The 14,620-nt window shown below is 39.2% G+C and overlaps 1 protein-coding gene across 1 annotated transcript in view; it reads left to right on the top strand.

The window, feature by feature from the left end:
• The first annotated feature begins 4,943 nt into the window (after positions 1-4,943).
• The window catches only part of slc2a15a (solute carrier family 2 member 15a), a 30,267-nt gene continuing 20,590 nt past the window's right edge, over positions 4,944-14,620 (top strand). Inside the window, exons 1-3 of the mRNA XM_076077036.1 lie at positions 4,944-4,988; positions 8,986-9,084; positions 14,057-14,217. Of these exons, the coding sequence (XP_075933151.1) occupies positions 4,944-4,988; positions 8,986-9,084; positions 14,057-14,217 (305 nt within the window). The remainder of the gene's footprint in view (positions 4,989-8,985; positions 9,085-14,056; positions 14,218-14,620) is intronic.

Below are 14,620 nucleotides of genomic sequence, written 5' to 3' on the forward strand. Positions count from 1 at the left end.
GGCCATTGTGACGCAATGGGTCGTGCTAACTTGGCACGAAACATGATTTTCAGTCTGACTGAAACTAAAAACCGAAAGTAAAAAATAATAGCGAATAATTATCATCATGCGAAGACATTCTATGTAACTCTTTTCATCCTATTGTGGATTATTATGGTCCATTTAGAGTGAAATAGACCATAAAGCAGAGGATGCTTCAGTGCGGGTCTTAGAACTTTAAACCTTTAACAGTGTGTTTTCAGTTCATAAAAGTTTTTGGTCACCTACAAATGTCTTATTCATCGTTCGATTGTACTTATAGCTCCACCTTCTCGTGTTAATTCTTATTCCAAGAAAACAATATTGAGGCTTTAAAACAAAAATCCAGAAACCAATGGGGGACATTACAGTGACTTCGTTAACTTTTTATGTACAGTCTATGTTATATATGGAGCAGGTCCTCTTCACTGAGTGGGTCACCACGTTTCTACAGTAGCCCAGAACGGACAAACCAAGCACTGCATCTAGATAGGGACATTCGTGCTTTTGTGGTGGGGGGTTTCCGTCAGCCATGGTAGTTTTCCTACAGTTTCGGTTGGTTGCAAACTGCAACCTCACCGCTAGATGGCACCAAATCCTACACACTAGCCCTGTTAAATATTAAATTGTTGACTTACTATCTAATAATCTTTCCCTAAAGTTGTGATCACACCTTTCCCACACATCCAGCTCAAAATTGATTAAGAACAAGCCAGGCTCAATGAAAGTTGGTACGATGGATGACCACTGTATGCTTGTGTTAGCCTAATATAAGTCACACTGCTTTCAATTCAGTCTGTCTACTACTAATGATTAACCTGGAGCTAAACACATGGGACAGAAGAGGATGTGGAATAAAGGACAAGTGAGGTCGCCACACACACACACCCTCACCCGTGATCCCTGGGCCTGGTAGACTGGAAGTGATGACATCAGTTAATGTTACTCCATATGTTTTTCCACACTGTCAGAGAGACTGTCAAGACTGATATTTTGGCATGGAGAACATTAAATCTTGAGATTAGTATAGTAATATACTATACAAGTACAAATCCCAGGTCATTATTTTTCCTTTGATATTCAGAATCATATAACAAGTATGTGAATCATGATAACTACATGTATACAATTTGCATTGTATACAATGTATTTAACTACCAATCAGTGCAGTAAAACAGTTCAAATTTGATTCACCTTAATCAGTAAAGGTATACCTCACAGATGTGGTCACAAACCCTGATTTTTGGAGGAACTGACCATATCAGGAAAGTATATATTGGCCTCAAACCTGGGGGTGAATTTACACTCTAACTACACATGATGTACTGATTATGTATACTGATCATTTTGAAATGCATGCTGTATTGTTTTTAATATTTTAATGTACTTTTACTGTCATTCCAGGCAGCCACTGATTTCCATTCAAATGGCAGACTGTTAAAACTTGCCTCAATTTTGTAATCCATCAGTGAAAATCAAGGCTGCTCTCACTTTATTCGACGTAGCATTAAAGTAGTGAGGTGAAGCAGTGCAGGCGTTTAATCTGCAATAAAAAGTGCATCACCACTAAAGCATGGTTAAGATTTTTTATAGTTCTGTTTAGTTATTTTTAGGCAATCGCAGCAGAAACAATTTTACACAAGTATGCCACGGACGGGGCTTGCACACAGGTAGCAACAAACTCATGCTGCCAGTCACTAACACATTGACTAATGAATCATCAATCAATGAATTACTTCGACAGTAACCCGTTCCATAGACCTTATACGCTTGAGCATCACACCAATCATGGCGTTCAACGGGATAGATACCACCATGAACTGCTTTTATGAATGCTCTGATTGATAGATATTGCGTTGTTTGTGACAGTTTAGTTTAGTTAAGTTTGAGCAGCTTGCGCCTAGGCCTTGTCCAATGTGCTCCACGCATTGTGGATTTTGGATGCGTTCCGTGACTTTCTCTCTCCCCCTAACCCGCCGGAATTCCCCCCTCAGAAGCTCATGTGCACGCATACTTTCACTCACAAACACTCAATAAAATCTATTCTAAGGCACTGAACAATAAAAATGATAAATAAACCATGCACGGTTAACGTTGTGGAAACAGTGGTGGTTAGGTTAAGAAAACAAAAGCACTTAGGGTAAGAAAATACCTCATGGTTTAGCTTTAAATAAATATAACATAACGTAAGCTACGGATGTAACATCATGTGACTCAGTGGTGTAGCATCACATGCCATAATCTGCCCACTGTGCCCACCTCCACTCCCACCCACGAAGCTCCAAGTCTCTGAGGAATGGCAGATATTTCTACAGTTGAGAAACAAATGTCAGGGCAATTAGAAGTGCCAAGTCATGTTATTTTGTTAACCTGATAACCTGGCTGATTGCAGTAGTAATCCTGCAAAATGCTGTACAAACAATTAAGACACTAAATCATAGTCGGGCTCTCTCCATACCCATGCATAATCTTCTAGATTTTGTCCTTGTCTTGGAAAAGAATAAATGTTTGACAAATATTGTGTGGAAAGCAGCCCCGTGTACTGCCTCTGCATAAAGGCGGTGACACCAGCAACTACTGCTCAATCTCCAAATCGCCATGTTTAGCCAAAAACTCATCAGCTAAACAATATTCTAATGCGTCACTTTCGATCTGAGCGTTGCATTTTTAACTCCCATCGGCCTGGCTTCAGACCTTGACATAGCATTTTAGCATGTAAAGTACATGATATCATCTCTGGATAAGGAGTGTTGTATTGCTCTATTCATTGATTTGACTTAGGCATTTGACAAAGTGGATCATACTCTTCTTTTGGACAGACTTAGGTAATTGGTTTAGACACAATGCATGTAACTGGTTTCACAGTTATCTTACTGACAAAGCTCAAGCAAAGTTACAAAAGGGGTACCTCAAGGCTAAATACTAGGTCCTACCCTGTTTACATTATACATGAATGACCTGGGTTCATTGATTAGTAACGGCTCTATTCGTTATTATGATGACGACACATTTATTTACTCATCACTGCCCTCTATTGACAAAGCTTTGTAGAATTTAAATCCTGATTTTGTGGCTATTCAAAAGCCCTGAATCCTCAATTTAGGCTTTTACTGAACCCACATAAAACTGATTACATGATATTCACCAGAAGTTACAGTACATCAGTACAATAAATGGAGCTCTAATACAAAAAGTCCCATGTTATAAGTACCTGGGTATCTGGTTAAATGCAAAGTTGTCTTTTAAATTGAAGAACTAACCAAGAAGTCTAAATCTTAATTAAGTTTATTTTACAGAAATACACTGTCTGTTGCAGATTGTAAAGGCAGTATTTTTTATCAGTACTTGACTATGCAGATGTGATTCACATGTATGCTGCTGCCCATACCCTCAAGCCCATTGATGCTGTGGATCATACTTCTCTTAGATTTATAACAGGTGACTGTTTTAGAGCCCATCATTGTAACCTCTATGAGAAGGTAGGGTGGAAATCACTTACCACTTGAAGGGAACCACACTGTCTCTGTTTTATCTACAAAGTCATCCTAAATCATCGCTTTTTAAACTTAGAAATATGAGATACCAACTCGTTCACAGGAATACATTAACTTGGATCCTCGTAGATGGAGTACTTAAGTTAGACACATTAATAACCCTAGAACAGTTAAAGCTTCTTTTGAACAAGGTGTCTACTTCGTCCCTGTGGAATGTACTTGCTCTACTGTTTTTTTGTCTTGTTTTTGTATTGATTTAATAGTTTTTGTTGTATAACTTTGTATTGTATAACATTCTAATTATCATTTTTGGGGAGATTTTGATTATGCATCTGCAGGGCACTAGCTTTGTACTCAATTGGTTTTCCCTGATTAAATAAAGCTTATCTGTCAATGACACAGATGGGTATACAATGGAGTCAGTTGAAAGCCAATCGCGTTTCATAAAGATGCGAAAGGGTGCCTTGTGCGTCAGTACCAGACGCCGAGGGGCATGGCAAAGCGTCGGTATTTGACGCACCGCAACCATGAGATCTCCTGGTCTCGTGTTCACCAAAAAGTTAATTCACATTTCACATGAGAAAATCTGAGTCGAATTACAACGATAGTGCTTATATCCCCTTGTGATATTTACAAATTCATAGTTCTGTAATAACATACAATGCATTTGTAGGTTAATAGCGGGGATGTTGGTGCCAAAGGGCGGGATTTTATGAACAAAACCAGCCTTTCATGCTGCAGCAGTGGCGGTAAAATCATAGGATTAAGAAATGTGTAATGCTCGGGGGGTGATTGTTACACAATGATCAGAAAACACTGCCTTACTTCTCTCAACTGAAACCAAAATAATCAGTGGTATCCTTATCCTTTACATTGCTAAAAATCGCAATAACACTAGTAAAGAAGTCAAAGTGTGATATGAAAAGTTAACTTAAAAGACCAACGCTGTCCTCCTCTCGTTCCCCTCCTGTCTTCTCCTCCTCTTGTTACCTCTCGTTTCCTCTAGTCTTTTCCTCTACTGTTCTCTCTTATTCTCTCCTTCCCTCCCTTCTCATTTGCTCTCCCCTCCCTCCCCTCTCGTTTCCTTCCCTTGTTTCCTCCTCTCCTCATATCACCCTCTCCTCTCTTCTGCTCCGTTCTCCTCTCTCCTTCTTTGTAAATTCACTTAGAGTTAATTGCTTCCAGCAGGCTTTTCTCTCGGTCTGTCACGCTGCCCTCCGTCATGTGATGACACTGTGTGGTCTTGTTATCGGGGGCCCGTGGATTGCTGCTGGGCGGAGGAGAGGCCTGGCACACTGCACGTGAACTGGCACGTGCACTCCAGTGGACCCTGCGTGACCAGGCTCGCTACTGCAGCCATGAGATCCTCTGCATTGTAGAAAGAAGCCCTTCTGCTATTTACCGTTTGGGACTGGAGGACAGATTTCCTAAATGGCTGAGGAAGTTTTAATTTCAACGTCTGGGAAAACCACATCGGTAAGTTCAGACCGCCTGCATGACTTGGGCCAGAGCCAGGGCCGTCAGCTGACTGATCCCCTATTGTTTTAGACACAGAGACCCAGCAGCTAATAGCATTTACTACCTACTTACAAACTTTCACTGCATACTTGGGATGTAGAGGATCAGTGGCTGCACTCAATAAGACTGTATGAGATTCAATGAAGACCACCAGACATAAAATGTACTAAAATCATAAAATGTACTATCACTGTAAAAACTGTTGAATTTTTGTCTCAAACTAAAAGTCAAAGGCAAAATTCTTCAAAACATTCTATAGTTGTTGGGTGAACACTTTTTTGATTGAGTCATATACAGAAAAACAAAATGAGTAAAGGTTCTAAACAATAGTAGTTTTCAACAAACTACACTGCAAGAAAATCTGTGTTTCTGGACCAGAAAACTATCGCAATGTGCCATTTGAAAATTAATTTTCTATCTTTTGATAGAAAATTAATTTTCAAATGGCACATTGCGATAGTGCCATTTCGATGGTGTGATTTTAAAGTTTGACATTACAGAAGTTTACTGGTGTGCCCACATATTACAATAGCTATTTATGTATCTGCAGCTCTTAAATACAATTTTAATTCATGTAACACTTATAAACTCCAATACAAAGTTAAAACAGGCAGCAATTGCCAAATATCAGTTTCTATTCATGGCCAAATAGCTCACTTAAAAGATTACTATGTAAGTGCAAATGTATAGTATAAATCTACATGTCTAATATTCGGATTTACAAACAGAACAGCCAGGAATACGAAAACATTGGTTTCCGTACGAAGAGGTTAAAATACAGAATATTTCACTGAATTTAGTTGAAATCATAGTATTTAATAAACAAAGATGTGCAATGTACACACTGTGCAGTTTATTACAAATATGCTCAACCCATATTGTAGTTTATTTTGAATAATTCATTTGAAAATGATCCGGGGGCCAGAGTTTGGCCACCACAGCATTAGACTGTATAATTGCAGTACAACCGGCACTAAACCTGAAGTGTTATATCTGTAACAGTCAATTTTCACTGTTTTTAACAACTCTTGTGTCAATGTGTTGTGTCATATCTACTGTGAATAATTTCATCATCAGAAAAACAATTCATTCAAATAAAGTATAATAGAAATATACAAAAGATTGAATTACTTATTTTATGTTTAAAAAAACAAATACAGTAGTGACTCATTCATAATCTAAGATGGATGGGCGCATTTCTGGGCTAGGGTTCTATGTGTGTGTGTCAGTGTTACCAGCCAGGAGATCGCTGTTCGTAACTAAGTATTTCACAATCTTTTCCTAAGCCTAATCAATTAATTTTGTTGCCTAACTAAGATTCTCGTGAAGCTGGTAATATATCTAAAAAGAAAGTAACAAGGAGGCGGCGACTCCGGTTGCAAAAATTCAGATTGTATAGAAGTCTATGATAAAATGATCCTACTTCTCACTTGATTTATCACCTCAGTAAACATGAGGTTATGGTCTCAATCACTATTTTCAAGTCTTCTTCATATAGCATTATGTTAATTTCGTAAATTATGTTCCTTTTAGAGTCAAATAGACCATAAAGCGGGCTTACTGTGATTGAAAGGTCTCTGCCGCTAACAGAGCCGTATATGGCGTCCCTACGTCACTCCTCCGCATTCCAAATATGGTAACTTCTGTTCATTGGTTGCAAAAAAAACCAACAACATGATGACGGCCGTATTCCAAGATGGCGACGGCGAAATTGCTGAACTTGAGACTTCATAACTGCCGTCCACAAACCAAGGGTGACGTCACAATGACTACGTCCACTTCTTATATACAGTCTATGTTAACAAGCAGGAAATTGACCCGTGTGGCTGGCTTTCGTAAAAAAACAAACGAAAATTGAGGAATAGCTTTTGCGTTGCACCATGACAGGTTTAGAAATTCTGATATTCACACATATGTGTTTGTGTGTATGTAACATAAGGAGAGAAGTGAGTGTGATTTTTCCAAAGATAATAACGTACATGTAACCCATTTCCATTTATTTATTCAGATAAATCTCATCCTTCATATTGCTGTCCACAACATTTTAGTCACTTTCATGCCATGTCCCACTTGGTTATAGATTGCAATAAGTCTTTCTCTAGCCGACATCACATTTCCAGGCATTATTCACATATTCTTCCCAAAAACAGGCTCTTTCCTCATAGTCTCTACATTGATATTTTGAAGTTTAGCTTGACTTTTCTTTTCGTGACCAGATACAGGTCACACTGTAAGCAAAAAGGTTCTGACTTTCAGCTCTCTCAGAATTGGCTGCCGGCCATGCCCTTTGGCTTGGCTGTAGAGAGGAATATGAACAATGCAAACAAGAACTTTTTAGATGAGCTTCATTCCTAATTAATACCTTCACTGTTTAGGAACAACTGACATTTTCTCCTCAAACATGTCTATAAGAACAAACATGGTAGCTGAGAAGTTTCTCATCAGAGAACTGAACATTATTTGCAGCTGTGAATGAGCCAATCAATGTGAAGCTTGTTGCCAACAGCTAACAGCTGAGCTTACACAATGCTCAGGGACTCACACATATCGGTCCCCATATCTGGTTTTCGGCCAATACATTATGAGCATGTCTCGTCATTGTTACTCAGCCATTAGTAATTGTAATCAAAAACAAAAAATGAATGACTATGCACATTATTTAAAGAACTGTATACAAGCAATTCAACAGTCTTGGATTACAGCCGTCGCCATGTTGTTGTTTTCGCACCAAGAAGACAGAAGTTACCATATTTGTAATGCGGAGGAGTGACGTAGAGACAACAAATACGGCTCTGGTAGCAGCAGCTACATAATGTAGCAACATAATGTACTAGCATCATGCTGTATTGAAGAAGACTTGAAACTAGCGATTGAGACCCTAAAGTCATGTTTACAATGTTTACTGAGTTAATAAATCAAGTGAGAAGTAGAGTCATTTTCTCATAGACTTCCATACCATCAGACTTCTTTTTACAACCGGATGAGTCGCCCCCTGCTGGTCAGTAGAGATAATGCAAGTTTTAAGACACTTCCGCATTGGCTTCACTCGGTAGAACCGGAGGTTGCCGCCTGTTTCAGAGCTACATTTCCTCTGAGGTTGTGAGGACCTCGGTTTATAAAAATGCAAAGTCCTGCCCCTTCTGGCGTCCCCCATGGGACCTTATTTCGGAACAAATGTGTACAGCAGTCAACGGCGAGAGACAAATATTTTTTTGATTGCGTTTGAATTGTGCCGTGAATTACTCATATGATGCTCGTCAATTTATAAGACCATTAGGCACTTCTCATCTCACATGTTTGTCATATATTTGTCGGAGGGTCATTTAGATTTTGTGTGAAACAGATCAGTGAACTACTTTTCGTCTTCTACTCGTCTCTCGCAATGCGCTCTTATCACCGACAATTATGTATTTTATCCAGCGACTCTTTTTTATCAGCGGGGAAGCCAAAGAAGGAGCAAGACCCGTTGTCCTGGTACAAACACACAGGCATCTTAACTTCAGCTGTAAATGGCACTTTGGCGACTTTTGTAGTCATTCTAATTATTTATTTCAATTATTCCAATTCAAATGGGATAAAATAATTATTTGTCTCTCTTGACGACTATATTTTATCCAAAATAAGATCCCACGGTGGTCAATCGGAAGGGGTGGGAATTTGCCTCACTATGTGGAGAGACTGCGATCACTTTTTCCAACCAAACTTTATTACATTTCTGCTGAAACGTTATATTTTCTTAAGCTTATTGTGCTCAATGAACATCTTATAAGCGCCTACTTCTCCTAGCAAGTCCTGACTGGTTGGGACACATCTAGAGCTCTAGATAGGCGTCATTTCCTTATTTAGTAAAGTTCAATAAATGCCTTTACTCATAATCCTAAAAGTAGGACTCACTTCCCCCACCACTCTCCGGATAAAACTTCCCTAACACATGTCTGTGTCCTGCTGTCTACAGCAACTGACCGGCTCCTTGTTGGTGGTGGCGTTCCTTACCTCCTTCGGGAGCTCCATGCTTTATGGCTACAACCTGGCTGTGGTCAACTCCCCTGCTGTGGTAAGATGCATGTGCACTCACACATGCACCCACACAAATACTATGACCTTAATTTACATGCAGATCTCCATTAAAATAACAAAGAATAAAACATGACTAGAAAAGAATGCTCTTATCAGTCATTATTACCATTTCCTGGAAACACCTAATTTCCAAAGAACGTGTTATGAATGCTGTCGTTCATTTCTGATATTTAAAAGATGCTGAAAACCTATTTTCTGAATTCTGGCACTGTACAATGTTCTGCCATAATTTGGTTATTTGACATCTTTTCTGCCCTGGTTGGAAGTGGGCAGAGTTCAGCTGGAAAATGGTGAAGTCAATTTACTCCATGCACCCATCAGGAGTTAGCAACTGGATCCAAATGAGATGACCTTTTGTGTGTTTTTTTTCCTTATGAGGCCAGATGACTGTCTCGCTGTATTAAGAGTAAATACATGATATATAACAAATATTGTTGCTTATTTAGTAATGAATATTCAATGTCAAGATTTGTACGCTTGAATTGAGTAAAAGTGCGTTGTTGTACCACTCATAGTAAAATAGTTTTTTTTGATATGACTTTCAATATTTGGGCCGAGAGAATATTTTCAATAACAGAAAGATCAAAATGGAGCCCCCAACTCTTACTGTATGTTAACAGAAAACTCGGGACATAGCTTTTTTTCAAAAATAAATGCCCAAGAAGGTAACTTTATCTTAAAAGGGGACTCAAGACAACACTGTTTTTGCTTTTCAAAATAAAAGCCACATAGAGTAAGTCTATCCTAACAGGAAGCTTAGGATATAGGATGCGCACCAAGGACCAGGCAAACTCAAAATTTCTTGCCAAATGTTTTACGTTATTATATTATGCCACAATGTTTTGCAAGATATCCATGAGTCAAGGAGAATGGAGAGAAACTTCTTCTGTGTGCATGTGATTGCGTGGTGATAGTTGGGAGTTTTGTATCAGTCTATGCCAAACCTCCAGGAAGAGCGCCGGGCTTTGAAGCAAATTGTACATAGTGGCTAAACCATGAAACTACACCACTCTGATCCGTCATGTGATGCCATTGGACCAAAAAAGACCTCATCCCATAGACTTGAATTGAGAAAGAGAAGTCTGTTTTTGGAGGTAGATCAAATTCCCAGTACGAACACTTTTGCTTCTTCTGTGGTTGTATCGCCTGATGCTGTTGTCTGCTACTGCCCAATGCTGGTGTGACAGTCTGCATTTCTTCAAATAATGCTTGTTGTCACATGTAATTCTTGTTCTGACTGTATGCCAGTAATGGGTGTGTTGGAAATGTTTGGATGTGTTTTGCTGTCTTTTTAACTTTTGATTTGACATCTTTAAGCCCCTGCCCTATTCAAGAGACTTTCGCCAGGCCGCCATTGTAAATAAGACTTTGGATTCGGCTTTTGGTGCATTGTGCACAGAGATATTTTTCTTCCTCCGTTCATGTGAATGAGCCCTCGAGACCGAGGGCTTGGAGGCGGGTTAAAAGGAAGCTCTAGTGCACTTGCTTCATTGGCTCATGGATATGGACGATAGCTTGAAGATCTGTGAGATTTTGTCTGCATTTTACTCGTGGAACGTCCAACTTTTTGTGTGTGTGTGTGTGTGTGTGTGTGTGTGTGTGTGTGTGTGTGTGTGTGTGTGTGTGTGTGTGTGTGTGTGTGTGTGTGTGTGTGTGTGTGTGTGTGTGTGTGTGTGTGTGTGTGTGTGTGTGTGTGTGTGGACTGCATGACATACAGGACTTTAAGGAATGCGGTTCCTGGCCCAGTCACTGAAGATAAGTGGTGGCTTCTCTTTGTTTAGAGAAAAAAAGACAGAATATTATGATCAGTATAGTACATTTTCACTTGCACATAAAAGTGAAAAGTGTTCCAGAGGGTTAACTATCCTAAGACATATGTACTTACACCACTTGCTATTAGAATGAAGTTAAACAATGATTAATTAATTTCAATCACTAAATAGAATGGTCATGTGTATTGGAACGCAGACATAATTACTAAAATGTGTCGGCATCTATCCGTATTTGATCGTGTTTTCTCTTTTTGCATTGTGTTTCTGTACTTAGTTGTGCGTTTCTATTTGCAGCATGTTTCTGTAATTTTTTTTATTTTTTATTTGCAGCATGGTTTTGTATTTGGCGGTGTTTTCTCTATTTGCAATGCATTTTTGTATTTGTTTGTGTTTTTCTCTATCTGCAGCTCTGTGTTATTGGTGAAGATGTTTTCATAATTTGCTTGTTTTTTGTCTATTTGCATGTGTTTTATATATGATCATATCAGCTAACATCAAACAGCTGGCAATGCTAATGATATTTTATCCCAAGTTAAATATTGGTAGGCTTACATTTAAGCATTTACAAGGGCCTATTTGTAAAGATTTGACCCTTGACATCACATAGCACTTACGTTTTCCCAGTTATTTTTTCTAATGCTGTTTTTGGAAGCAGAATACCAATCTAATTCAGTAATGTACCTACTATTTTGTCATCCTACTATTGGGGATATACCTTTTCTCTCACATCACTAATATCCAAACATTTTGTTGAAACTAAAATGTGCCTGGTTATACTTCACCATGGAATAAAAGAGCCCCTCTGATGTCTTTGTCTTTAAAATTAGGCTTTGAACAGAGACCAAGTCACATGCATAAAAGCTTCTAGTTGCACGTGTCTTCCTCCTGCAGTTGGGGGTATTGATGCTGGTCCACTAACTCGTGCCTTCACATGGTAAACTGATTAGGAGGCTGAGGTCAAAAAAAGATTTTGGGATTTGATTAAAGCTGAAAATGTGCAACTGAAAAAAAGAGAGATAAAGAGAGTGTGTTAGTAGGCTACTGGTCTCATGAAATAAGGCTATCTTGGCCACATGATAAAACATGGTTTCCTGTCTTACCAGGAAGGAATGCCCTCTGTTTGTCTCGACTAGATAGAATTGACTGTATCCTCTTTAATGGCGCATCTGAGGATTAACTTTGTAGTTAATTTTACCAGTAGTAGGTGGCGGAATGAGCTAACCAGAGATGCACATATTTTCCAATTGCATATGCAACCGTCAGTCTTATGTATCTTCATACAACGTGTATCTTCATACATGATATCCTAAAAAGTTACTCATTTTTCGTACTTTACTAAGCGGAGGAAAAAAAACTAACCAGGATTCCCTTAGTAGTGGCGAGGGAAGAGCCCAGCGCCGAATCCCCGACCGATGGGTGGATTAGGGAAATGTGGCGTATGGAAGACCGCTTGCCAGGGGTCCTTCTAATCGAGGCTCAGCCCGTGGACGGTGCGATGTCGGTAACAGCTCCCGCTGCACCGGACCTCGCCGCTTCCCGGGGCCTTGGACTAAGTGCTCGCTCCCCCCTCTCTCCTTGCAGGGAAGGACAGGGCTCCCGCCGCGACTGTCCACAGTACGCCCCAACCGCGTTGCATCGCCAGGGCGGGGATCGGCTCACGTAAAAGGTGTCAGGGGTCTGCGGTGATCTCGGCAACCCACCTGACCCATCTTGAAACATGGACCAAAGAGTCTAATACGCACACGAGTCAGAGGGTGAAGCAAACCCTGTGGCGCAAAGAAAGTAGGGGCCAGCGTGCCGGCTGAGGTGGGATCCCAGCCCCGCGGGGATAAAGAAAGTATCTAGTCATAATTCTCAATAAATATTATGTTCTTTATCACTGAGGTCACACAAAATACTTAACTAATGACTAGTAACTACCTGAACTAATCATGAATTGCAGGATTAATACACATTTATAAAGCACATATTAACATAAATCCCAAGTGCATATCTAAATCATTATATTTATATAAATGCATGAATAATGTACATCTTCTTAATCGTTTACTTACACTTTAAAAACGATGTTATTAATCATCTACAACTCCTTGATAATTGGTTTATAATATATACAATACTTCATTTACAAATGGGGAATCCAACATTTATAAAGTATGAAAACACAATCACGAAACACATAATAGACAAGCTTATTAAACTGTTGTGTGTTAATGTAGGAACAATGCTTTATAAATGATGAATTAAGTGTTTACTAATGCTTAACTAATGCTTCATAGTGTAGTTATTATAAAGTAATATGTGGGATCCACTGTTATACGAATCTATAACTATATATTAAAGAAATAAAAACAGTATAAACTATTTCAAATTCTTCGCTTCATTCTACTCAGTGGTTAGTAGTAGACTAACTTTCTATTTATATTGTGAAGTTTGAAGAGCTTTTCTAAATCAACACATTGCCTGTTAATTCCAGCTTGTTATATGCTTGCTAGCACTGGCACACTGAAATAGGAAGTTGTTCCTATTTATTTCTTAATTCTTATTCAACTGTGATCTTTGTCTCTTTCAGTTGTCAGTCTGGTTGAACCATTGTAAAAGCATAAAAGAACATTCAGACGTATAGAGTAGTTCTCTCTGACTGGACACAAACATGCTTTTGTGACAGGAGATATTAAACTTTTGAACAGTACTGTATGTCAGTCCCTATCCCGATAATTAATCAAAAACAGCTTATTATTTTCCACATGTTCTGATTAAAGATCATCCTGTTGAAACAGGAGAGGAGATAAAATATTTAGGGAGCTTTTTTGATTGCACTTCAAGTAAAGCAATGCGGTGCTTGTATCTAATCAGGAAATTGGACCCATTCGCTATGGGCAAGAACATTTTAGAGACTGCTGACGGAAGTGTTGTTGAAAGTGTTTTAACTCTTAATATGTGTAAGAACCAAAATAGACGGTCCAGAATTACAAATATGGGCGATAAAATGATGATCAAAAACCGATGGGATGTATATATAAAATAGGTGAAACTAAGTTATTGATTATTATTAATTCATCTTTCATTCACACATCATGAACGATGACGGTTTATCATTATTTCTGCCACCTTTCACACCACCTTCCACTCCTGACCTCCCCTACTTCCTGTCTCTGCCATCCCTTTACCTCTCAGTACATAAAGGACTTCTACAATAAGACGGCACTGAGTCGTAATGGAACAGGACTCACTGGGGAGACCCTAACCCTCATGTACTCTCTCACCGTGTCTGTCTTCGCAATTGGAGGTCTGCTGGGCTCCGTCGTCGTCGGCATGCTGGTCTCTCGCTTCGGCAGGTAAGGAGAAGATTCCAGATTCTAGACCAGTTCTACACTAGTCATGGTTTGTTTCCTTTATTATTAGATTATAAACTAAGCAATACAAAATTCAACACATAGGGTAATGATAATTTAAAAAAAGAGTACTCTCTTTGTCTTCTTAAAGCACAGGAGCCCTTCTAGTCTTACATGACACAAGTGGAGTCCTTAATTCAAAGCAACTTAACTTTGCCTGTTTGGCCTGGAGCAGTGGTTCTCAAGCTGGGGGGCCCCGAGGTCATTTCTGAGCGTTGCCAGATGGTTGTTGAGAAAAATATAAAATAACATATTTTAGACTGGGGAATGGATTTTATATAACATCGCCTGTGCCAGTCATATAATTGGCCTCAGAGTAGATTATATTGAGTGTGTTTGTGAGAGC

Source organism: Anarhichas minor, unplaced genomic scaffold (genome assembly GCF_050575085.1).
Source record: "Anarhichas minor isolate MPS153535 unplaced genomic scaffold, ASM5057508v1 ptg000058l, whole genome shotgun sequence".
NCBI classification, from domain to species: Eukaryota; Metazoa; Chordata; class Actinopteri; order Perciformes; family Anarhichadidae; genus Anarhichas; species Anarhichas minor.